Here is a 26,945-nt window from a genome sequence, read left to right on the forward strand (position 1 = left end):
CAGTAATCTGTTGTGTCAGTCTCCAACAGGACTGAATCCTGCAGTGGCTACAAGCCTGCTGGTGGCGGCTGGTGTTTTCATTTGACCTTTCACCTCTTGGGAGCATGCTTGGGGATCAGTTTTTAATTTCCTGCTTTCACGCCTCTCTCCAGACAGGAAGCTGCTTCCCAAAACAGCACGAGGACTCATTTGTAGCGGATCATTAAAGGTGCCAGACGTGTGAGTCCACATTGTCCCAGGTGTTAATGGTGCCTCCACTAAAGAAGTGCTCCGGTCTGATGTCAGGACTCCACATTTGGTGCCACACGTCTCAGACCTCTCAAGGCTCTTACATTTCTCATCCTCAGTTAGTTACAGTACATTTGTGACTCTAGTAGAAGGAGCATGAGGGACGTGTAAATGTCCACGACCCAGAACATCCACTTTCACGTTCTATTAAGAGAACACTTGAGACACTTGAGCTTTAAAAATAAAGTGTGTGGACATGGTAGGGATTGTCTCCCTGCAGCCATCATTTGTAATTAAATTGAGTTCAAAGCTGCATCAAACTAATTTACTTCAGGACGTATGAATTCTGCCTGCAGCCGTGCGCAGTGTGGTGAGCTCGTGTCAGCACGTGCGGGCTTTGTGTGCAGGCGGGTTCTTGTTTCTGGCTGTCAACAAGTCCGGACCGTTGGAGTGAATGTGAGTGTTCTCATCCAGTATTTCCATTAGTTGTTTTAGTTTCTGCTGGTTTTAACCACTAACCTTTCCCTAAAAGTTCCTGGACTCCTGCCTTTTGGATGCATTATTTGTGATTCAAAACAGTGAAAGTGAACTAGAACTTTAGCAAAAGACCAATTTATAAAACTGAACCAACTACTTTTTTTGAGCTCAGAACTGGAACTGGAATTGCTTTGAACGGCTCTTGTTGACCTCAACTGGCCGAGGTTGCTGCTGAAATACAGGAAATACAAGTCTTGTTCTTTGTCACCACCAGACAATTTCAAATGCTTACCTTGTGAGAAAACCTTTTTCTTTTTTAATATTAATCATCAGCAGGTAGCTATCTGATATCAATTATAATAAAACACGATTTCTTTCCTGTGGTTCACCATAGGTCAAATCTATTCAATTCCCTCTTTTAGACAAACAAAGAGCAAAGGAAACATTTACAATCATCTTGTGCTTATTGTCTGATTTTGTGCCGCTAACACGATGTCATTAAGCTCTTTTATTTGAACATGACCTGTTTTGAAATTGATTCCTTTTCTTGGGTGGAAACAGAAAAGTATTGAGCAGATTTTACTGAGTGAGAGGGAATAATAGAAATGACCGAGCACCCCAGAAAGTAAAATATATTGATCCATTTTTGAGGTGGCATTTGTGCATTTCATTAGCTTACCTAATTAGCGTTCAGTGTTGCACGCTGTTTTTCCACTATATAAAAAGCCAATGTTTTGATCCTTTAAGCAAAAATTGATTGTTGTTGTTTCCACTTTATACATATTTAATGAGAGGAAGTGGGAAAGAGTGTATACCTTCCATATTTCCATACATATAGGTCAGATTTCACAGAAAGCATAAAAACATGCATTTGTATGTGATGTAGCATGACTGCAGCTGCACTTTATCAGGAAAGAAGCAGATTTAATGGGGAAAAAAACCCTCAGCAGTGTTCCATATGAGGCACTTAATATCACACAACAATATCGATTACAGGATATTGTTGTTTCAGATCCATCCATGGAAAAAACTATTTTTGGAAAGTCCATCTTGATAAAAAGATCAAAATGGATTCTCATGAAGCGACTCCCTTTGGTTCAGCCTCAGGGGCCACAGTTATTTATGAGATCTCACAGAGGTATTAACATGGCACGATTTGGACGGAAATCAATTTGGAGCTTATTAAAACCTTGGTGTCATTTAAAAAGGTCATACAGGGGTCACCAAGGTAAATTTGATGAAGGTTTTCTCTTCGGAGAGGAGTCTGTTGATTGGAAGCTTCTATCAGCCGTGCTGTGGTGACGCACGAGCACACCAGAATTTATTTCCTCTGTGAAGTGTCTGGAAACGTTAGACGCTAAAGGAGTTACTGTAAGTCGTGTCCCATTTATTCCCCGTGCTTGGCAGGAAAGATCTTCCACAACGGGATTGGACTATGTGTGAGGCTTCGTGGCAGCAGTGTCTATTATAACGTCGGCACGTCCTGTTGCTTCATGTTGTGTCAAAACATAAATGCAGAACAGGGAAAAATGATGATTTACTGGCTGTCAGAAAATATCAGACTACAAGATACGTCCTGATCGCTCAGCATAAACACTGATTTAAAAAATGTCTAAACCTGTTTTTTCAAACAAAAGATTTGTTATTTTAGGCTTCAGTTTAAAAATGTGTCACGAATCATCTTCAAATTCCAGAATCCCAGGGCCTGACTCCCAACAAGTAACAGTGGCAGGAAAAACTCCCCTTTAACAGGAAGAAACCTGGAGCAGGACCAGGCTCATGTAGGGGGACCCTCCTGCTGGTGGCCGGCTGGGTAGAGAGAGAGGTGAAGGGGGAGGACAGGTAGAGGATAGAATGGGAAGAAGGCAGCGCTCAGAGTCTCTCAGTTGTTTCCTGGGTCCCCCTGAAACAGGGCCAATAACCATTTTTCCCCATGCTAATTACTTCACATTCCAATCGTCTTCTTAAAAATAAGTCAATATTGAATCATTGATCCAAATCAGCACTTGAGTTCACAACAGCTCCTTAATGATGGATCTAAACACGGGCTGAGTGATTTGGATGATCTCATTTCCCTCCACATAGATGCAAGTTCCAGAGTAAATCAAAGCCAAATCCCAAGAGGATTAGAGGCTTACGCACACCAAGCAAACACTTGTTTTGGTCACGAGTCGTCCTTTGATTTTACAGAATGGTCTTTTTAGTCTTGCAGCAAGCGTATGCTAACCGCGGCGCACCTGAATGGTTGTGCAGCTGCTTGATTCCATTTCTGCAATCCCCCCCCCCCCCCCCCCCCCAAAAAAAAATCCACATTTGGCCGAACAGCTGTGCAACCGTCTCCATCGCAGTGCCGGGATTAAGCAAGGAGACACATGTCTCTCCTAAATTTGGCTGTGTTGCAGCGCGTCAGTGCTGCCGGCAGTGACGTCTCACTCTGCTGTATTAGTGTTTATATCGTGTTTACAGCAGCTGATGCAACATCTTGCAAACGAGGCGCAGGAAGCAGCGCGGCAGCAGAGCTGTGAGTCGGTCACAATCCAAAACGGATGCTGACAATCACAGAAATGTCTCCTTCCTGCCGCGTCCTCCAATAATCCTGTGGTATGTGCTGTCTAAGCTCATCTTCTGCATCTTACATCAGAATGAGCGCAAGGAAACGGACAGTGGCTGGACAGAGGGACACAATTATCGCCGCCTCCATTTATGGGCTTTTTTCTTTTGTAAAAAGTAGCTGAATTCCTTCTAAATTAGGGGAACTTTGCAGGAAAAATGATCATTATTACAGAACCTAAAGAAGATGGACTCACCGCTTCATCTTTGCTTTGCTGCTTCATTAAAAGAATAACAGAAATGACTCATGAAAACCATTTGAGAGGAAATCGTGGTCGGGGAGCGCTCCCGTGTTTTAAATCAGCACTTTTAAAAGCTCATTCTAAAGCTTTCTCCATGAGCCTCACAATTGGCCAACCTTGGATTTAATGATGAAAGAATAAACTGCAGACGTCACGTTACCTTATAATTGAGCTGAGATTGGCCTCAGCGCTCAAGGGCTTAGATAATCATGTGAAGTCCACATCTGCAGAAGTGTTTCTTGCTGGCGTCTTATTGTTCGAAATGATTTATTAATTTCTTATGAATCTGCCCAGTGCTCTCGCTCGCAGTAGTCGTGGTCGTGGCATTAACGGTGGCTATGATGTGCAGGTTTGTCTGATGCCGTCTCCCTGATGTCCTCCAGGTTACGCTCCTGTCACCGGGATGTGTCACCCTGTCCGCAGCTGCACCCTCAACCACGAAGACGGCTTCTCCTCCGCCTTTGTCGTGGCTCATGAGACCGGACATGTGTATGTACTCTGGTGCTCCAACTGTGGAAGCTTCTCTGTCTCTCCCTGTCTCTCTGTCTCTCTCTGTCTCTCTGTCTCTCTCTGTCTCTCTCTCTCACACACACACACACACACACACACACACACGTCCTTCTGCACGTCCAACCTCTGAATACATCCCATGTGGTGCCCACGCTTCCGGTGATGCTTTCACAGACAACAGCAAAGACACACCCCCCCCCCCCCCCCCCCCCCCCCCCGTCACAACTCTTTGCATGGACCAACACACAAGACAAGCAAGGCTGATGTACTTCACACACAGAGTAACAAACTTAATGACACAATGGAGAGCAATCGGCTTTTATTTAACTCTTGTCTATAGCAAGGACTACAGCCGCGTTTTTAATCATTTAATGGCTAATAGATTTCCATTGTTCAATGAAAGCCTTTCAAAATCAGTACATTTGTGGTGTTTCTAGTTGGTTACTAGCACATGGGTGCAGCACTACAGTCGTAACACACACGTCGATGTCAATCATGACGAGGTGCGGAGCTCTCCAAGGTGCTGATCTTGACGAAAAACAACACTCCGAATCTTTTAATTCATTTTGACTCGTCGCAGTTGTGCTGTTTTGTTTTTAAGAAAAGGCATCACTGGCGTCAGACTGCGGCAAAGTGCAGCCGTGATGCACGAGGCAGAATCAGTCAGAAGAGATAAAGAAGCAGGTTTTAAAAGCACAGTTGATTTTCGGGGGCGGCAGAGGGAGGCTGCGACTGGACTCTGACAGAAACTGAAGCATGAAACGTGTTGCTGATGTGCCCCTGAGCAAAACCCACGTGTTACAGCATCGTAACAGTTGTGAGTTGCTCTGAGAGCTCACCAGTGGGGCACAGAGGCACGAGGCTCCCATCAGGCTCCACTCAGCTTTTGTGTAGACGTCCCATTGAGTGAGGGTCCATTAGCTCAACGTGAAATTAGGAGAAGGAGAAGCTGCTCCTTTGTGTGTCACAAATGTGAAATATATAATTAGAGGATTTCCAAGTGTTGCAACAGGTTTTTGCTGGTTTGAAGTTTGTGCTTCAGGCCGCCCCCAGCTGAACAGGGGCCCAAAGCAAGATTTTCAAGAGGGGTTCTCTAATCGTAGGGTTGCCACTCATCCCGTAAGATGAGGAATCATCCCAAATAATACGGAACAATCGACACGTGTCTGTCACACGCGGTAACAGTAAATGTGAAAATAATGTTTCGTATTTTTGAAAAATCAATGTTGGCCGGTTTTTCTTCTAAAGAAACACTCGGGACTGTGACAGTGACGACTCTTCCTCTCTGGAATGAGCTTGTCATCGTCCAATCAATAATCATAATGAGCTTATCAAACTACAATCTGGTTGATAGATAAGCTCGCAGGGACAGGGAAAGTAATCTGAACACATAGTTCTGCTTAATCACATGTAGCTCACTGTTCCCCGCTAAGAAAGTGTGATTGTCTCCAGGCTGCTATGCAGGTCATAGGTTCACTTTAACAGTAATGTAGTTAAAAAAAAACAGCTTTATTTATTGCTATAAGCAGTCATGTGGGTGCACCAAAGCAGGCTAAATAATGTAAGGTTGGTGGGACTAAAGGAGACCTTTGGGACTAGCAGGATGTTGTCTGAGTGTTTGAAAGGTTCTCGTGGAGGGACTTGGTGTGGACGCTGATGGGAAGTGTGAGATTGGGAGGGAGCACAGGAACTGGCAGCGGTGCTGGACACAGATCAGCTCCCAAGACTGGGGCTGAGCCGCCTTTTGAGGCAATCGGCTGCATTGATCCCTTTGTGATCACATTATGGATCAAAGGCTCGTTCCTTTAAAAAGCCAAAGGAAAGCGAGGATTCGTCTGGGGGTCCGTGTTCCCGGACGTGTCTAAAGAGCCAGCGCAGGAGAGGAAAGCGTTCACGCCAGTCAAGCACAAACGACACCAGCTCAACATCAGATGGAACCCGACTGTGGAACTGTCAGATATTCCCACAGTGGAACTACTTAGTAAGGCCAATCTAAAGGCAGAGGTCGATGGAGACTCAGCATTGGAGTGATGATGGACTCATCTGAGTCTGACAATGGAGGAAGATTTAAAAAGCCTTTTTTCAAATTGACATTAAGAGAAGTGAAGAAATAGCTACCGTGTGAGAAGCCTCAAAGGCAGATATGAGCGGGAAATTCCTGGCCACTCCGGAGAATAGAGAGAATCTGAGCAGGATTAATATTTACAAAAGGGAATAAAAGATAAGGAATTAGATTTGGTCCGGACACTTCTGATGGGAAATTTCAGGAACTCTGCAAGCTTAAAAACGATTTTATTATTATTATTATTATTATTATTATTATTATTATTATTATTATTATTATTATTATTATTATTTGTTATTTAATAATAATAAAGAAGAATATGCTGTTTATAGATAAAACAAGCTTTTATAAATGGGAAGGTAAAATAGGGAAAATATCAGTCAGACAGTTAAGGATGGAAAAAAAATCTTTCCTAATACTGAACCAGTTATAAAACTGCGGATAAACACCTTTTGTTGCTAATGATGTAAACAGGATATTCCAACCATATAACGAAAAGCTATACATTTTCCATAACTCCCAATACTTTAGAAGACAATATAGAGCAGCAGACCTGCCAAAGCTTCAATCTCAGGATTCAGATGGGTTAGAATCATCCATAACCCAACGGGAATTCACCGGGATATGGGGGACTCTCAGTGGAATATTATAAAGCCTTTGCAGATACTGTTGTACCTGGATTTTAAGATTCAGATACGACTTGTAAGGTACTAAAATTTAAGCAATCAGGGGAAACATAAATAATTATAAATCAATTATAGAATAAAAATAAAATAAAGGTATTTGAAAACGTGCTTTTTCTTTGTCCATAAATCACTCGGCTACACACGTTTCTATTCTCTAAACGGCCAGCAGGCGGCGATGATGCGCTAAAGCGCTCCAGAAAACTGTTATTACGTTTTGGCTTTATGAGTACCAGCTGTCAGTTGATCACTTTTGACTGTTTAAAACTAAATACACAAAGGCGTGTAAAACCGTAACGATGCTGCGGCGAAATAATCTTATCTCAGTACAATTTAAGTGGTTTACACTTTTATTTTAACAGCATTCCCACCTTCAACTGAAGCCAGAGCTTCTCTCTGTTTTGATTTTTGTGTCTGCCATCTCTGCAGCCTCTGATTGCTGATTGGTCACATGTTGATTTTTTAGACAATCAGGGGAGGGTGGATGAAGGACTGGATGAGGGGCTCGGCGACGGATTTGGAGAGTAACGGCCGGACTCGGGACATCATTTTGAGCAGCAAAATGGCAGCTTTTGTGACAGATTTGATGTGTAAATGGAGGAGAGGTTGGAAGCAGGATGATGCTCAGGTTATGGGTGATGTAGCAGCCAGCGACCTGGGGCAGAAGATCCTAAAACTTTGGTGCCACCACCATGAGCTCTGTTTTCTTGCTGTTAAGTTTGACTAAATTAGATGACGTCCAAACATTGAGTGTTTTGTAGTACACCCCCCTCTCTCTCTCTTTTTCACTCTCTCCCTCACTCTCCCTCGCTCTCCCTCTCTCTCTTGCACCCTTTCTCTCCCTCTCTCTTTCACTCTCTCCCTCACTCTCCCTCTCTCTCCCTCTCTCTTTCACTCTCTCCCTCACTCTCCCTCTCTCTCCCTCTCTCTTTCACTCTCTCCCTCGCTCTCCCTCTCTCTCTTGCACCCTCTCTCTCCCTCTCTCTTTCACTCTGTCCCTCACTCTCCCTCGCTCTCCCTCTCTCTCTCTTGCACCCTCTCTCCCTCACTCTCCTTCGCTCTCCCTCTCTCTCCCTCTCTCTTTCACTCTCTCCCTCGCTCTCCCTCTCTCTCTTGCACCCTCTCTCTCCCTCTCTCTTTCACTCTGTCCCTCACTCTCCCTCGCTCTCCCCTCTCTCTCTCTTGCACCCTCTCTCCCTCACTCTCCCTCGCTCTCCCTCTCTCTCTTGCACCCTCTCTCTCCCTCTCTCTTTCACTCTCTCCCTCACTCTCCCTCGCTCTCCCTCTCTCTCTTGCACCCTCTCTCTCCCTCTCTCTTTCACTCTCTCCCTCACTCTCCCTCGCTCTCCCTCTCTCTCTTGCACCCTCTCTCTCCCTCTCTCTTTCACTCTGTCCCTCACTCTCCCTCGCTCTCCCTCTCTCTCTTGCACCCTCTCTCTCCCTCTCTCTTTCACTCTGTCCCTCACTCTCCCTCGCTCTCCCTCTCTCTCTTGCACCCTCTCTCTCCCTCTCTCTTTCACTCTGTCCCTCACTCTCCCTCGCTCTCCCTCTCTCTCTTGCACCCTCTCTCTCCCTCTCTCTTTCACTCTGTCCCTCACTCTTCCTCGCTCTCCCTCTCTCTCTTGCACCCTCTCTTGGCTTTTCCTTTCTTGCTGTTCAGCTTCTTATTCTCATCCCTCATGCATCTCCTGACCCTGCTACTGACAGCCACCGTTGGTCACAGGGACAGAAAGATCTAAGAACCAAGCCCTCGTTGGATAATATTCATACAATATTTAATAAAACACACTGTGCACTAATTTCTTCAGAATTCACCCAGCGCAGTTTCACATTTAATGCAGGAATTTAATTTGCTGTCATTTCCTCTCCCGTCTCCCGTCTCTGATGAGCACATGATGTCATCAGAGATGTCCGACCGACGTCTGCTTGGTTTCTCAGTTGTGTGTGTGTGTATGTGTGTGTGTGTTTGTGTTGTTTAAGTGTCCAGGAAAAGCTGTGGAGAGCTGAGAATTCAATCAAAACCTGTGCATGCTGGTTTCTAAGCAACCTACACATCCAGCATGTTCCCTATCAAAATATATTGACGTGACGCACATGAAGACACATCGTATTGGCCTGAGAGCATTTGGCCATTAAATAGTTCCGTTTACATTTTCTCCTGATAATACAGCAGCTTCCACCTTGTCACCGGAGAGACAACGTGTTTATAAGCCTGCATTTACTCGACCACACATGCCAGATGAATAAAGAACATCCGCCTGTGTCAGTGTGGGTCCAGTTCTGGCACCATCAGCCCTGGATCATCCCTTTAGACCATGCCTAGACCATGTAGGGGGGTGACGAGAGACCCGGAACCTCAGACTGTAATGATGGGGGGAAAAGATTTATGGAATCAAGTTTTTCTGCTTGTTTTCAAGACTTTATCCGCTGTTTTCCAGCCGCTCCTTCTGCTACAAAAGCGTATGCAAATGAAGTGTTTCTTTTCACATCTTAAGATTAGATCAGGCTCCTTCCTGGCTCGGGCTCAGAATCCTTCAGCCAAAGGAGAATCCTCGGAGACTGTGATTTATTCATCAGCAGTCAGATGACAGATGGGTTGACACAGACTTGTTCCATCTGTTTTAAAGGAAGGCGAATCGTTGAGCACAATTCCGAATGTGGAATCACATCAATAAGAGCTGTGTTGTCTTTTGGGCTGACCTCCTCTGTCTGGGTCAGACTTCAGTTTAAGAAATTCTTCTGTACTGCACACAGGCAAAAACATTGCAAATTTGAAGCGGAATATCTTCCCTCCTTCTTGCCAAACCCTAATGCTCATGTCATAACTCTTTATCTTTCCTGGATGGATGACCACATGTCTTGCTTGGATCCGGGAATAATCTAAGATCCTCACAGAGGCTGGACAGGCTGCATTGGAAGTGTGGAGCGCCACAGGCTTAAGGACACCACAGCAAGGATCTCCTGGAAGTTCAGCTTCCAGGAGATCACTCCTGCTGAAGGTGCAGCATTCAGAAGCCTGACGAACAAAAATGTCAGTTTTGTTTAAGACACGTGTCCCATATTATTCAGATAGGTCTTCGTCATGCTTGGACATCTGCACACTGTTTGTTGGAGCTCTATTTAGGTGCTTATTTGAAATTCATCAGTTATTTTCAGGTCCAGCCATTGACTCTCAATTCGATTTGAATCAGCCACTTTAGGATAAGGTCCTTTTAAGGTCGTCGTTCAACTGGAAAATGCACCTCTTACTTCTCTTGCAGGCTGAGTCGGTGTCCTTGGGAACGTATCCCTCACTGCCTTTGCCGAATATTTGGCATCTGTCAAAAAAAACACCTACTCTAATGGTCAGAAAACTTAACACCTTCCAAACAGTCTATCTGCAGGTGCCCTTGGAGTGTCTTACAAGCTTTTAAACTCTGACAGAGATTTCCTTTCTCATGTATTTAAAGTTCCCATTGCTGATGTGTTTTATTGCTTCTCGGTAGTCACGGTTGTCTTGAAGGCCCTCGTGTGTGTGTGTGTGTATGTGTGTGTGTGTGTGTGTGTGTGCGCGTGCATGCGCCACAGTTCTTCTATCTCTTTATGATGGATTTAGCTGCATTCCAGGATATGTTCTCTTTTTAAAAAAAAAAAAAACAGCCATTGACTTTAATTTTCAGTGCAATAACTATGAAATTGTACTTAAATGAATTGGCGTTATCGTCCATAATGTTGTCTTCTAAAATTAATTTTTATTTATTCTAGTTTTATTTATTTATTATTTATTTTAATAGTCTTTTATTATTTAGTTTGTTTATTCTGCTTTTAGAAAATGAAGACAATGTCCTTGTGTTTTTCTGTGTCTTTTGGAAACAGGTTGGGCATGGAGCATGATGGCCAAGGCAACCGCTGCGGGGATGAAACTGCGATGGGAAGCGTGATGGCTCCTCTGGTGCAGGCGGCCTTCCACCGATACCACTGGTCCATGTGCAGCGGACAGGAACTGAAGAGATACATCCAGTGAGTTTGTCTTTCTTGTATCAGGGTGTGGTTAAATCCCAAAGAGCAGGAAAACAGTCTATCAAAAAATGGTAGAATTATGATAAAGATAGCTGCATGTCACACACCTGGTATACGTGGAGCGTGTGTTTTCATGCTAAACAAAAGAGAGTGACTCCATGGCAACTTACAACCCCTCAACTTGACAGGAGAGAGGAAGGAAGTCACCCAGTGACAGCAAACCAGCCTAATTCCACATCCTGTGGATGATCATGTCGAACAGGAAACAGTTTCTTTGTCAATCATCACACCGTCAGCTCAACAACTAGACCCGACTGCTCTGGAATTGCTCACTTGCTTCACTGCTAGTGAAGCTTACACGCAGCACGCCTCTTGGTGTGCATCTTGAGTTCCCCGTCAGCGTGTTTATGTTCCCAGAGTATCACCTCCAGAATGTCCTGAAGCCCAAAAGTGGGTGTGGGAAGCTTGTCAAGCAGAGACGCTGATCCATGTGCAGATGCCCTCTGGCTCAGGCAGGGGTGAAGTCTGAGCCCGATGGAGCAAGAAATACTTTTTAATGTTTAACCGTGTCTCACTGTGATGCCTTCAGCTTACATCAGCGTTCCTAGTCGTCCATCATGCTTACAGAGCTCTGTTGGATGTATAGATCTGTTTTTGTGTGTGTGTGTTACAGTGTAGAAGTGCACAGCATACTGCTGCTGCTACTGTGTGTTTGTGTGTGTTTGGGGAGGGGTTGTCTTGCTATTAGGAGCGTCATTATGTAACAATCTACAGTAGCATTCATGGCAGCAGCCTAACAAGGCATCTACATAAATGGAAAGAAGGCAGCTCCTTGATCGTTCATATTCCCTGCAATCATTGGTGGCGTTCATTAAATGTAATTTTATTTCATTTAAAACAGCATTGTAATACATCGAACAGGGCGTACGCCATCACCCAGGCGGCAATTGTCCACGCACGTCCTGTGTTCAGCGCACAGTCATTGACTTTTCCCCTCAGCCGTAAAGGAATCCATTTCTGACAGGGAAACGTCAGCAGACCGTGAAACAACGGAACGACGTGAAATGAGACGACGCCGACAACACACAGTCAATATATTTCCGTGTTGGTTTGTTTTTGTTTGTTCGAGCTTGAACGTCCACGGGCTGGTTCAGCAGGTGCAGTGTGGTGAGTTGCAGAAAGAGAAAAGTTAAGAGAATACTGAGGTGAAGCAGCTGCTGCTGTGACACCTCAGGGATGCCGAACTCTGATCCAATCCATTCCAAGTGAATCCGATCGTGTCGGGCTTGTTCGGGTGGAAACATCGTTTCCCTCTGGGGAAAAGAATGAAAAGATTAAAGATAAATGCAACACCCCTGACATTTCTATCATTTCCTGGCAGCACATATGACTGTCTGCTGGACGACCCCTTCAAGCACGACTGGCCGCAGCTTCCCGAACTTCCTGGCATCAACTACTCGATGGATGAGCAGTGCCGCTTCGACTTCGGGGTGGGCTATAAGATCTGCACTTCTGTGAGTACAACATCCCTAAAGGCAGAGCAGGAATTCTGGTAAATGGCCCTTCTCCAGGAGGCCAGGTTGACAATGTCAGTGAATTCTTTTAGGTCTCTTATTAAAAGCCAGGCTTCGCCGCAATGTCCTCTTGGATGGGGGGTTATTGATCCTTTCATTGTCCTTTTGAAAGTCCTGTGAATCCAATTGGTCTTTTTAACATTTTATTATGTTTTTATTAATAAATGTCCTATAAGTAATTCCTGTGACCCCCCCCCCCCCCCCCCCCCCATCCTTGTTTCTGCAGCGTCTGGATTCCACGTATTCTTTTTATATTTACCGTGAATATATAGGATGTTTTTCAAAAGGCTTGACGTGTGCAGTGGGTGCGCGTCATAATAAATAGCAACCAGACACACAAGGATTTATAACCAGACACTTGAGTTCATTCCCATCGATGCTTTTCCAGAGTACTTCAAAGTATTGGACTTCATTCATTCTAATTTATACACCTCACAAAGGGTTTTATTTTCAATTACAGCCCTCTGTATGTGCCTGTAAGGTCACCTCTGAACTGGTGAAAAAGCACTACAGGAACACATATTAACCATTTTTCATATGTTTACCCATTTGTATTTAATGTGGAACGTCCTCAGTGGCCACTCAAGGACTGTTCCAAAGTACAACGGAAGATGTAAACAGAAAAAAGAGGCATTAAGCATCTGTTCTTTATATGTGTCAGATATTCAATGTCTACATATACATTGTCACCAATGGTGCTAAATCTCACATACAAGAGCTCCAAGAGCTTAAAAGTATAATTTGATCGAGTTGTTGGTTTGAAGTTGAACAGTTTATGGTCAAAGTGATGAGATAGCTTGTGATAAGTAGCTGTGGGTCTCAGTCAGTGTGTGGTTAAGCACTTATTATTGGCTGTGATTCAGGTGGTTGTATGAAATTCTGTAATAGCTATGGTATAAGTAGCACTTGGAGCACATTACTTTCAGCCCAGACTCGCCTCCTGCAGAGAGCGAGGTGATGTCAGGTGTAGTTTAAATTTCAGTAGAAGTCTGCTGTTTCACAAAACATTTGATTCAGTTACTTCTTGAGTATGTCAAAGCAGATGTCTTGCTGGCCATGAGATTCTTTCAGAACTGCTGAGAGCTGCAGCCCTCATCAGTGAAGACTCTTAATTTACACAGGCACCTATCTCACAAAGAACAAGAACAGTAGACTGCTCTCCCACAGCCTTTTCTGTAATGCTGATGCAGCTCTGATGAATGGAGATCAGTTTTTTTTTTTTTTTTTTAAAACACTACCAGTCGATGTGAAAGGACGAAGGAAAAATTGAGACGGCACATGGGAATCTCGCTTGAATAAGACCTATCAATGCGGTAACCAAAAAGACTGATTAATTCCTATCTAAATATGCACCTCACACTGAAATGTGCATCCTCATGCAGCTGGAGCAGAGAGCTTCTGTAAAGATAAAAACACTGAATTACGTTCCACTGAGCTCTATCACAATAAACAGAGTTAACAAAGAACAAGCTACAATATATTTGGCAGCAGACAGCCAATGCTTTTACTTTAGTGGAGGGAACACATTGATATGGCTCAAACAGCTTGAGAGTTCCTTTGAAAATTGTCAGGGCAAATTGTGTTCTTCTATTTGTTGCATTATAAATTGGGCTTGGTTCCTGTTTGTCTCCTGCCAAAGAGCAAAGGAGAAGTGGAGACCAATAGAAATTGTGGTTAATATTTTCATGTTCCTTTTCTGGAGAGTTTTAAACAATGAGCTGAGCAGAGGTCAAGTGGTTTCAAATGAGCGAGACACCTTTTTGATGGAGGAGGTGAACCTTTCTTAGCTTCATACAACAGCTCTTCACATCAGTATATTATTCTCAGCGATCCACTGGCCACTCAGCGCATCGCTGCTTTAGGTAATGAGCAGTAGCCTGGTTATATCTGGGGGGTGGATCCTGACGCTCCAGGTGAAAAAGAGAGGGATCAGAAATAAAGCCTTTGCCCCATAACATCTACAGCTTTCTCAGTATCACAAGCAACACTTTATTCTGTATAATGTTAAACAGTTAATGTACATTATATAATCCCGCCCCCTTTGCCAGGCTTATATAATAGCCAGTATTAGAACCCTTCAGATGTCATTCCATTCATGCACAATACATGATTAGATCCATTTAGGCTACTGCCCTCCTGGGCTTTTAACAGTTACAGCTACACTTCCTGTTTGAAGGCACCTTTACAGAAACGTGCTTCTGAAACAGTGCACATTTCAGGGATCCAGTCTGTCCTCAACTTTAACTGTCCACGCCGAAGCTTTTGTTCAAACCAAAACGAAGGCAAACTAAAATACTTTGCAGGGATTGGAATTGTGAGAAAACAATTCTGTTCCTGTGACAACACTGATGGTGAAGTCTTTTAGATATCTGTATTCCTCTGCTCACAATCGCCACGGAAACGCGCCTGAATATTGATGCTTTTGTTTTAGGGGTAGTTCCATCACGGCAGCTGCACTGGCCTCCTCTGTAGTGATCGCTCAGAACGCCTGACAGGTTTCCATGCGTTTCAGTGGGGAAATGAATATTTACAGCAGGTTTCAGTGTGGAGAAAGTGTAAAGGAAATCAGTGGTTCAGAGCTTGCCACACGAATGCATTTACTTTTGCTGTCATCTGCACAGAACATTATCAAAATGACATTAACTTGTGATTTCCTGCCTTCTGTGTTTCAGTTTCGCACGTTTGATCCATGTAAACAGCTTTGGTGCAGCCACCCGGACAACCCTTACTTCTGCAAAACCAAGAAAGGGCCCCCTCTGGACGGGACAGAGTGTGCACCTGGGAAGGTAGGTTTCATTGTATTTGCTGCACATTTAACCAGAAATAAATACAATATTAAACGAATGCCCCACCGATAAGTAAAGAATTCTAAAACCGGTTGGGGGACTTGCTGCAGGCATCAGAATCTGCTGTCATTAAATGAATGTATTAAATCAGTAAATTACTAAATAAATTTGATTGTGTGTGTTTGCGTTCGCCTCATTTCTCTTATTTTTTTCTGTGCAGTGGTGCTATAAAGGTCACTGCATGTGGAAAAACCCCAATCAGGTAAAGCAAGATGGTGCCTGGGGCTCCTGGAGCAAGTATGGCTCCTGCTCGCGCTCCTGTGGGACCGGGATTCGATTCCGGACACGTCAGTGCAACAATCCTGCGTAAGTGCCAAAACCAGCTGGCAAGATTTTGCTTTGGTGAATGGTGAGTAATGGAGAGCGCTAAGTTCACGCCACATTAGCATCCGCATTCACCCACTCCCAACCAGAGCTTCATTTCTATTCAAGCAGATTCTGTTTCCACGAACACACCAGAGAGGAAGGATTCCCAAATGTACTGAGCAACTGGAAAAGCTTTTTAAATTCTTAAGTATATGCAGCTGCTTTTTTGCAAAATCTGAATGCTGATTGTGGTTGAACTATGCTTTTATAAAGAGTATGTGGAGAACTGTAGGACATTCAAAATTCTGTGAGTGGGGTATTCTGGGTACTGAGTGGGGTATTCTGGGTACTGAGTGGGGTATTCTGGGTACTGAGTGGGGCATTCTGGGTACTGAGTGGGGTATTCTGGGTATTGAGTGGGGCATTCTGGGTACTGAGTGGGGCATTCTGGGTATCAGAGAAACTGAGAGGGATTTTCTGGGTATTGAGGTGGTACAGCCAGGAGAACAGAGTTCATATCTTAAGGTAAATCTTGTCTTTTCCATTCGTTTCTAATTCTAAATTCAACCATGAAACCAGCTGTTTGCATCTGTAATGAGCCCCAGGGGGATACAGCCCTGCTGCGTGAAGGCCCATCGGATCCGACCTACAGCAGTTTTAGCATCCTTTCATGAGCGCTCCTTCTTTATTCTTTGCTCCAAATACACTGCAGACATTTTTAGGAGTTTCTCTGTTGTCGCTCCATTGTCCTCAGGCCCTCCAATGGCGGCCAGGACTGCCCAGGAGTGAACTTCGAGTACCAGCTCTGCAACACCGACGACTGTCCCAAGCACTTTGAAGACTTTCGAGCCCAGCAGTGCCAGCTCCGCAACTCCCACTTCGAGTTTCAAAATACTAAACACCACTGGCTGCCCCACGAGCATCCCGATGGTAAGCCAGTAAAACGTGAACACATTCACACGAAGCTAGAGGAGCCTCCACACACCACAAGAGCACTGAAAAGAACAATACAACATATAATTTCTAATAATTCCTCTAATTGGCTCAAGGATTCCTGCAGTGGATTCACAACCTGAACCAAAGTGTTCTGAATGTTGTTTATTTACAAAAATCAGCTATTACAAAAATCAGCCCCTACTGTGGCTCCATTAAATTGTTGCTTTCAACACAACTTCTATAATAAATGTAGCCTGCAGAATGTGCATGAACTGCATGTATGAATGTTTGGTTTTCAGCGTGGCATTGATTGATTCATTAAAACTGAATTAGTAAAACACAGATTTCTCCTCCTTTCCGTATTTTGTCATCAATAAAAACAGCCAACAAGAGGTGCCACTTGTACTGCCAGTCAAAAGAGACGGGCGATGTGACGTACATGAAGCAGCTGGTGCATGATGGGACGCGATGCTCCTACAAAGATGCCTACAGCATCTGCGTACGTGGGGAGTGTGTGGTAAGGACACACTAAAGCTTCCACGGCCTAACCAAAATAAGAAACACGATAGATCGATTTAAAAAACATCTCACGGCGACATCAAAAAGAACCCGACCCCTGTTGTTGTCTTCAGAAAGTCGGCTGTGATCGAGAGATTGGCTCCACCAAGGTTGAGGACAAATGTGGCGTCTGTGGAGGAGACAACTCCCACTGCCGGACGGTTAAGGGCTCCTTTACCCGAACCCCAAAGAAACCCGGTAAGAGTGCACAGAAACGTAACAGTTGTCAGACTATCTGGGGCGTTTTGTTTGAAGTTACAGCTCATTCATCGATCACAAAGAAGTCTGATTAGGTCTCTACAGTGTCCTGCCGTCTGCAGTTGAGAGTAAATCATCGCTAAAGATCAGTGCAGCTGCTCCTGGAGCGAAGGGGACATTTATTTGAAATTATCACATGTGTGGAATATCAGTTGTGGCCGCCTGGAATGAGAGGCTACGAGTGATGTGTGGTGCATCATAGCTGTCATGTCAGTGAAGAGGTTCTTGAGGTATGGCTGTCTCACTCCAGTTTATACAAGATATCGCTCTCAACACCAGGGTTCTACAGAAAATCTGAGGTTATGGAAACCACTCGCTGTCCTGATTACATGTAAACAACACAAATATATCCTTTTTTTTTGTACAACAAGCAGTGACACCCAAACGGACGACATCTCATCAAATATCTACCTAATATCTCTGTTTTGTGGCCCGATTCTGCACAATGACAAATGGGCGGTTCAGGGGAAACCTTTCTGACAAATTAACACCATCATAATTAGAAAAAGTCAACAATTACTCCTTATAAGTCAACACATTAAGTCCTAATGGAAAAATCAATCCTGGGATAAATGGATTTCCTTTGATTGTGCTGTATTGCCCATTTGTGCCTGTGTGGTACCGGGTCACACCAGCAGGTCCAGAGCGGCTGAGGCGGCGCTGAAACGTGGCAGCTAAAGTCAGTTTAATAGCAGGAGCCTTCAGCAAGGTGCCAGCTCTGCAATGAGCTGGGGAGGGACTCCTGGGTGCACCCTGCCCTCACTCTGCCCCGGGAGGGGCATCAGAAGATAGGACAGTTGCCCTCATGGTCCTGTTTCAGGTTTCTTGAGTTGAGGTGCTGCAGAATAACAGAAACACTGAAACTAATGACGGCAAATTTCTGATGGATTTCAGGTTTTCAGTGTTTGAAACAACTTTTCTTTGAGTTCCGCACTTCCAACACCAATCAAAGATAAAATCAAATGGCAAAATCTTTCCAAACCCTGAACTTGCCCAAACATCATAGTTTTCTTGATATTTGACTCTAAAAATCACATTTCTGAAAGTGAAAACAGCATCAGTGAGGTGATGCATCTACTAGCTCACAAGTTCACCGAAGTCCTGAAATTGCTCACATCCTCTGTATGTGTGTGTGTGTGTGTGTGTGTGTGTGTGTGTGTGTTGTGTGTGTGTGTGTGTGTGTGTAGGTTGCTGAATAATGAGAGGAGGTTTTTATCTGACAGCTGCGCTCACACCTGTTGATCTTGATTCGAATAACTAACAAACTTATTTATTGAACGGTTGATTTTCCTGCCTGATTTTGAAAGTTCATTAACATGTGGTGCCGTTTCCTTTAAGCTGCCTCCTGTTATCTGCCCGTTGCAGCTACTGGAGACGCACACGGACGCACACAGAAGATGACTCTTTGGCTTGTCAATACAAAACACAACCACTCTGCTCTACTAAGATGCATTTTTATTCCCTTTTTTAAAGAATAGGACTCAATTGAAGCCATCACGCCAAGCTGTCCAGAGAAAAAAAGAATGCTCCCTTCAAGGACACACTGGCTTTTGTTTTGTTGAGTGTGATGCTTTTCTTGCCCTTCTAACGTATAACATCTCTCCCATTTAATCACTCACGTTTTTTTTAACAGGGAAACATCTAACCAAGAGAGCCCAAAAAGAATCCTCTGTGTTGGAAAACACATGCAAGTATCCAGTGTTAATAAATGTCTCTTTTCTAGCCGTCTGTGTCCAGCTTGTAGTGCAGATGGATAGCTAATACCTAAACCACGAGTGATGTCATCTGTCGTTTCTTCTGTCTCTAATCGACTGTTAATTTAGGTCTGATTCAACATGTATATGTTGCTGTATATGTATAGTAATTGTTTCATGTATGGGCTGCTTCCGTAGAGGTTGCTTTAAACGTGCTAACAACTAACTTTATGCTGCACTTTGGTACATAAATGAATGTGACAATGTCTGAACTTCATTTTAGCAACCAAGGAGAAGGATGCCTAAATGTCATTTGCTTGAACAATGAAACTTTGAGGGTCAAATGTAGGGTCACTCCAAGCTCCTGCAGCTTCAGCTCTGAGGTCACCGTTGATTAACCTGACCTGTTTGCTTTTCCTGGTGGAAACGCAGCACGATAACTCAGCAGGAAAGCCCTGTTGTAGCTGGGAATATGTGTCACAACCTCCTTGCTGTGAAGCCGTGGCGCTTCCAATCCAACAAAATTCCCCGGCTGCCGTTCAATGTCAAAATCAAATAGCTGACCACCATGTCCGATGTCAGGCCTCGTTTACGCAGCAACATTTTTTTTAGAACTTATTGTCAAACCGCTCCCCGTGCAGACGGCCACAAATGCTTTATGTTGCTGTGAGACTAATGATTTATTTCATTTTAAAGGGAAAACAAGAGGAGCCTTCACGTTGCCCAAAGGAGCTCGAAATGTGTTTTTAAATGAGTCGGAAGACACTAGAAATGTGCTTGGTGAGTTCCAGCGGGTTTGTAAGCGGTGGACATCCAGATCGAGACTTTGCTGTCGTTGAAAATATTGCTAGTCCCCTCTTTTTGAAAGCAGCGGCCCTTCCTTCATATTGTTGCAGGTGCACCATATATATAAGCTATTAAATCACTCTATAACAGCTGCCTGCTCTAAAACTGCTGTGCCAGCTCTGCACACGGATATGAATGAGCGGCTGCTTTCAATACGTTTCCCGCAGGCTTCCACAGTGAGGAGGAAAGCTGGTATTCGTCTTTTTTCCCCTTTTCTATACTCGCTCTCTAAACACCTTTGTAGTGCAAAGTGGTCCGAACCGGTTGCTATCTGCGATGTCCACCGCTGCAAACCAAGTGTTTGTGTATCAGCTAAAGTTACTGTTTCTGTCTTCTCTTTCCTAACTCCTCTGCTCCCGCTGCTGCTGCTGCTGCTGCTGCAAACTTGGCAAAGGTTACCTTAAGATGTTTTATATTCCTCCTGGAGCTAGACATGTGGTCATCCAAGAACACGAGGCCTCCCCTCAAATTCTTGGTAAGTGTGAGTTCGCGACACAAAGACACGCATGTCCGGTGAACTGAGAACGAATGGGTCCAGGAATGATGCGCCTGGAAGAGAACAGTGTTCGCTCGTGGCTGCAGGGTCAGCAGGGCCGTCCTTGAATTACGGATCGCGTAGAAGTGAAGCAGATTCAGCTTTACTAATGAGCTTCGTCTTCTGACGTGCTCACAGGAGCGTCAGATTTTAATGGTCGTTCCTCACACATCTCACCCCAGATAGTTCAACATCTTTGATTCCTAAAACGTCCGTCCTCATAACGGGCCCATTAGCATCAACTTTAACATGGGATCATTGTTTTCCAGACTCTCTTGGGCCCATTAAGGCCTTATACCTGTGCAGGGTGACGTGCACGTAAACCTGAATGCATGTGCACATCTGACCAGTGGAGACATTCTCCCTGAGGTAGTGATCTGGATGCTCCAAAGAGGATTACTTGTTGAGTGTGAAAAATTCGATACGATTTGAAAGGTTTTAAAGGTTAAAGATAAAACTTTTAATGGTTTCCGTGAGCTATGAGGACCACAACCACAGTAATCCAGTCGATAAACACCCAGTCCTCTGGCTGAGAGACTCTGGCTCGTGTACAATGCCGGTTATAAATTTATCAGGAACCTCTCTTAAGGCAGGGTCAGTCCCATTTTCTCTTCTTTTTTTCAAGCCAGCTGTAAAGGAGCATTTCCAATTACCCTCGCATCCACCAAAGTCATGATCCCTGATTTCACAGTTTGTGTGAACATATCTGACTGGACAGTGGGCGCCGTGTTAATGCCTCTTTTAATCCACCACAATCAGCACTCACTGAACTGCACTTTACCCAGTATCACCGCTGGGATCAGTCTGCCCCCCCCCCCCCCCCCCCCCACCACCACCACCACTGAATGGTATGTAAATGCAGATTGCATTCTGCTTTTTGCTAACAGCACATTTTTTTACCATCGCCATGGCGCTCATGTGACAGCCGGTGCCTGTTCAACTGTTAGCAAAGTATTATGATGTTACTTTGACCAACGCCCCCCCGGCTCTGATCAAAAGCCACCTGTTCTGTAATGGTTCTGCTTGGCAGGGGTCTTCCCTGTCCGAGTGCTTTTTGTTCTACTTTATTTTTGTCTGTGAATGCTGCTGCCAGTCCAGGACTGTGCACGTGCGCACCGCTGTGCACGTCAGCTGGGCTGCGTCGCAGCCTTTACTTCAGAGCTGATGCAAAAACCCACACGTTCAGGGAGATGCCTGCATTTTTGCCTGATTTTTTTTTTCCAGGCGAGTGCGATTGGAGGACGGATGAAGCTGAAGAGCGGGCTAACGGAGCGCCTCTATAGCATCATCTTAAAACAAGTCTGTTTACGTCCGCTGAGAACAGGGCTGTGCTTGATGGAACGGTTTCAGCATTCAACGCAAAGCATCTTGTCACGCCGTAATTGCCTTTCTTGACAAGAAGAATTCTTGCGGCCTTTGGAAAACAGCATCCCTCTCGCCGTGGCTTGTTTGTCAGTGGAACGGCGTGTGCTGAATGTTTGTCTCCCGTCTTCACCTCTCAAGTCGTCCAGTCGAGTGTCGTCCCAGAAAAGCCCGCTCAATAATCACAGCTGCACAAAAAGTCTTATTTTGGTTGCATGTAAACCTCAGGCGTCAAAACAATATCAAACAAAATTGCGAGACCTAAATACAACACTGCAACAGGAAGTTGTTGTTTTATCCTCATTTCCTCCCGATCCTCCCGTGTATAGACAAAGCAGTGTGTGCCACATCCCCAGCTGCCAGACAACCAAAAAGCAAATATAATCCAGAGTGTTGTGTTGCTGCTGGCTTGCATGCATGATGTATTCCACCCGAAAATCAGAGAATAGCCCTGGGATGAGCTCCCCCGAGGGGCTACAGGCGCTGAGGAGCTGGAGGAGAAGCAAAGAGAGTGTGGTTTTAATGCTCAGTGGCAGTGCTGTGTCATTTTAAAGACTCCCAAACAGTCGCTCTGGCTACACCGGTTGTAGATCTACTTTTGGGGGGAGCAGCAGCGTCCCTCATCAGGACAGACACGCGTCATAGAGCTCCAGGGCCTCCCGTTCTCATCCTCCAGCGCCATGTTCAGGAAGTCACAGATGAAGCATTTTTAGCATTGTTAACCAACAACACTATTTACTTGCAGCTAAGGAAGATTTAACATCTTTAACAAGTGTTGCGTTTAAATGTAACTGTTCTCGGACAAGAGGAATGCAGACTTTCTAAGTTTAGGCGTTCTTAAAAGCCTGTTGGCACAAATTTATTAGTTTCAAATTCATTTTGCTTTTTAATTAAACAAGAGGCTGTCAAGACCCCCAACCCATATAAAATAAAGACCTTGGTGTAATCCCCACATGTCTCGTGGCAACATATTTCAAGGAATAATTCTTCATTGGAAGTTTTGTTCCTTCTATTTTTAAATTAAGTTAAAGTAAATTGAGTTCAGTTTTCTTAATTACTAAACCTCAATCACTGATTACAGCCATCAAGAATCAGGCGACAGGACATTACATTCTCAACGGGAAAGGAGAGGAGCTCAAATCCAGGAGCTTCATTGACTTGGGTGTGGAGTGGCATTACATCATGGACAGGGACGTGGAGACGCTGCACACAGACGGACCTCTGCACGACCCCGTGGTCGTTCTGGTAACATCCAAAGTTTCATTTTAAATATATGCCCTCCCCCAAAAAAGCAGCTCTAGTGAAGTTCCGCATGATGCTACGGTTGTTAAATTCCTGACAAACTCTGGCTTCAAGGTTTTTTTCTATCTGAAAGTTTTATATCAACGCTAAAATAATGCTAATGGACACAAACTCACTGAGAGCAGTCATTTTGAAATATAGGAATAAAATAAGCTCCTTCTCAGCATATGGATAAAGTAAAAATTGGGTTAGCTTTCATATTCTTATTACAGGGAATGTTCCAGCCAATGTTCATGCTAATTCATGTGGGCTTTGAATGTTCAACAGCAATAATTTGCAGGGACAAGGTCGTTTAAGAACGATTAAAAGATCTCACAGATGCTCAATGCTGAGGAAATATCTGTGAAAATCCCATATCTTATCCAGGCTGCTTTAGCAGTTACCTAATCCAAGTAATCTCTGTTGCATCCTTAATCCCTCAATACAAGCCAGCACCTGTTGTTCGGATTCTCCATTTGAGGCCGTCTGAGGCCGGATTATGTCCTGGCTGGGCTTTGGGAAGTATAGAGGAGAGATTAAATCAAGGGGAAGATGCAACATTTATTTATCATGCATAAAGAGTTCCCGCGCTAATAAATGTATCTTGAGCCTGAATAGACTCTGTTTATTTGTGCTAATTTACATTTAAAACTATGCCATTGAAATGGAGGTGGGAAGCGCTTCAGTGATGTATTTTGTAATTGGCAGATTATTCCGAAGGACAATGAAACGCGGACCACTTTGATGTACAAGTACATCATTCATGAAGATTCGGTGCCCGTCAACAACAACAACGTCATCCAGGAGGACACGTATGAATGGGCCCTGAAGAGCTGGTCCCCGTGTTCCAAACCCTGCGCCGGAGGTAACAATCGTCACATTTGAGAAGAAAGGCGGGAAATCTTTTCCTTTCCTTTTTTCAGCTTTGCATAATGCTTTAATGTGAGGATTATTGGCATGCTAGCCCTGATAAATGGAGCTTTTAGTTATTTCACCTTATTAATCTAAACCTCTGCTCATTTAATACGAGATTTTGCTACTTTTGAAAGATTGAGGCATGCTGAATATTTAATTGCACTTTGGGAAATAGTCAGTATTCCCTTCCCATTTGCTTCGTTGAAGGCTTTCAATACACCAAGTATGGGTGCAGAAAGAAAGGTGACACCAAGATGCTCCACAAAGGCTACTGTGATGCCAGCAAGAAGCCCAAACCCATCCGCAGAATGTGTAACCTTCAGGACTGCACACAGCCTCAGTGAGTACTCACGTCCTGCCTCCCCCGGACCCCCTGAGGGGGTCTTGTTTGTGACGATGGCACCTAAAAGATTACACCCTTATCAGTATTGTTGTTTTGATGTTTTTCTATAACCTGTTGTCCTTGTAGTCTTCATTAACGCCTAATGAAAGGATTATCGATTAATGTTGTTCTTTATCCACTCTCAAGAATTAAATATGGTACACGCAGATGTGTTATAAAGTAGGCCGGCATATGAATCACTGTGCGCTTGTGCTCTTAGCAGTGGGATATTGTGTTTTTTGGGGCTTGATTCATTGATTGACAGTTTAAAATGATGAACTAATGAGGCTTTAAAAGGAAATGGAGGAAAGAAGACTGATCAGTTAGATTTATGTTATAATTTGAGTCCTTTAGTGAACAGTTAAGGGGTTGAAGTGTTTTGCATTTGGACTTTCCACCATTTATCAAGCACAAAGAAGACGGTTTTGCACGGCAGGATTAAGATGTGCACTTCCTATTGTTTCTGTAGGGTCAAGTACTGCACTTTTCTCACTGTCGATAGAATTTTAATGAGCTTCTCCTCCATGTGGCCTTTAAGAACTGACAGGAAAATGTTCAACTGAGCCAAAAATAGTATGTACTTTTAAAGAAGTTTGATGATTTCAGCCATCTGCAGTAATTACTTGTATTTAGTATGCATCCATTGTCAACCATAGGTCGATTAAGACAAGAAAGAAATGAAACACTTGGATTTTCTCTTTTAACGGCTTCTAATTTGAGCAGCTCTGTCTGCTGTCCAGGGCTTTTGGCTCATCCTCAGCTCAGGTTTTACATAGACGAGGCCTGAATTTGAACAGGAAGCAAAACCCGTCGTGTCAGAGACACATTCAAAGAAGTGTTTTTTTACTGTCTTATTACATCAGCAGGCCAAAGGTGTTAAGTATAAATTTGTTGTTGCTGAAGTGAAAACGAAGAAGCAAAAGATCAGCCGGAGGGGGTTCAGAAGGGAAGCATCTGTAATCTGACTAATGGATGACACGTTGGAGCCTGACTCTTTAAAAAGCCCAAATCCTCCTTTGGAACCTCTCAGCCTCACAAGGCATCCTCTGAAGGCTTTAACTGACATTAGAACTCACAGATGATGCACCACAATGTTCTAAAGACCCCCGCTGAGTACACTTCCAGTGTTTACCCAGCAGCTGTTCGCTTTAAATCCACAGCAACGAGAAACACAAAAGACCCGAAGCGGGTGAGATACGTTGCCACCTTCCATTTCGAATGCTCAGAGAGATGTGTTTCTGTCCTCCGTTCTGGTCTGTGCCCAAGCCCACGCTTTCAACCAATAAATCTTTAAGAATATTCTCTTGATAGTAAATAATCACCAGACACAGTCCACTGGTTGTGGGGTGCCGCCACAAAGCTAACAGCATGGAACATTTGCTGCTCTATGTTCTTTACCGCCATGTCTCATTCAGCATAATATCCCCAGTAATTGCAGTATTGTGTGTAGTTTTATTACAAAGAACCCCAAGTTAAATGCCATTAAACTCAGATAAATGTAACACTCTCAGCCAGCATATATATATATATATATATAAATATATATATAAATATATATATGGCTGTTTTATTCCTCTGCGCTTCAGTTACTACTTTTGTTGGCAAACTCCAGGTAATTATTGGAGACCTCTTCTCACAATGAGGGTAAAAACTCTTAGTTTTAACACAAATGTCTTGATACAAATCAACTTCATGGTATGTTCCAAGTACATATGTAAGTAGGAGCAACAATTATTTAAAAGTGCAGTATTAAAAACTAATGAGGCCATGGTGAAAGGCGTGTCTCCCCAGATATTAAAGGTCCAGAGTCGAACACGATTGGCTGCTCTGTGTCACGTGCTGAGTCAAAGTGTCGTGGCGTCGGCGCTCTTATCAAAAACTGGATCGATGTGGCACCAGTCACCTGCTGTAATCCTGACAGGAATCAATAATAATGATCTGGATCAATATGAAACTGGACCACGAGTCATCTTCTCTGGGATACGTGACTGGAGAGTGCAGGCTGAGGGATGACACCGTTTATTTATAGAAAATAATCCCACAGTGTGGCTCTGGAGGGCTCTTCTGGTTCCTGACGGATCATCGGGTCGTTTAACCTCCAGAGTTGTGACGACGCCGTTTCAAAACTGACTTAATGTCTGACTTCGAGGACTAAAGAGCTTTTTGTTTCTCTTTTATGTCTGATGGGTTAAATCTTAATCCTACGCTGTATCCTCGGTAATCTCCTCGCTTTGATGCATCTAGGTGGATCACAGACGAGTGGGAGAACTGCCCCAGATCCTGCGGCAGCTTGGGCTTTCAGATCCGGATCGTTCGCTGCGTGCAGTTCCTCCACGACGGCACCAACCGCTCGGTCCACAGCAAATACTGCAGCGGCGAGAAGCCAGAGAGCCGGCGGCCCTGCAACCGAGTGCCGTGTCCAGCCCAGTGGAGGACGGGGGCGTGGTCAGAGGTCCGGTAGAGAACGCCGACTGATGGCCACATTTCTCCACCTTCCCATCAGATCTGTCATTCAAATATCAGATTTTGAGATGCGACAGCGGCTTCTAACAGTCACAAAGCAACGTTCATGGGTTTCCCCTCCTAATTAGACCTGAGAGACACATTCCTCATCGCTGATTGGTCAGAAAAGAGGGAT

The 26,945-nt window shown here is 44.2% G+C and overlaps 1 protein-coding gene across 3 annotated transcripts in view; it reads left to right on the forward strand.

Annotated features, from left to right (window-relative positions):
* adamts3 (ADAM metallopeptidase with thrombospondin type 1 motif, 3) overlaps window positions 1–26,945 on the forward strand; it is a 73,491-nt gene that overhangs the window by 42,533 nt on the left and 4,013 nt on the right. Inside the window, exons 8-21 of one of the 3 annotated variants that reach the window (XM_029829799.1) lie at window positions 3,941–4,046; window positions 10,671–10,814; window positions 12,196–12,328; window positions 15,061–15,174; window positions 15,395–15,540; window positions 16,295–16,470; window positions 16,860–16,993; window positions 17,109–17,232; window positions 19,683–19,766; window positions 20,227–20,307; window positions 22,811–22,974; window positions 23,719–23,875; window positions 24,133–24,265; window positions 26,552–26,759. In XM_029829799.1, the coding sequence (XP_029685659.1) occupies window positions 3,941–4,046; window positions 10,671–10,814; window positions 12,196–12,328; window positions 15,061–15,174; window positions 15,395–15,540; window positions 16,295–16,470; window positions 16,860–16,993; window positions 17,109–17,232; window positions 19,683–19,766; window positions 20,227–20,307; window positions 22,811–22,974; window positions 23,719–23,875; window positions 24,133–24,265; window positions 26,552–26,759 (1,904 nt within the window). The remainder of the gene's footprint in view (window positions 1–3,940; window positions 4,047–10,670; window positions 10,815–12,195; window positions 12,329–15,060; window positions 15,175–15,394; window positions 15,541–16,294; window positions 16,471–16,859; window positions 16,994–17,108; window positions 17,233–19,682; window positions 19,767–20,226; window positions 20,308–22,810; window positions 22,975–23,718; window positions 23,876–24,132; window positions 24,266–26,551; window positions 26,760–26,945) is intronic. The other 2 variants (XM_029829800.1, XM_029829801.1) reach the window with 2 other exon arrangements.

Source organism: Takifugu rubripes, chromosome 21 (assembly GCF_901000725.2).
Source record: "Takifugu rubripes chromosome 21, fTakRub1.2, whole genome shotgun sequence".
Classification (NCBI taxonomy): Eukaryota; Metazoa; Chordata; class Actinopteri; order Tetraodontiformes; family Tetraodontidae; genus Takifugu; species Takifugu rubripes.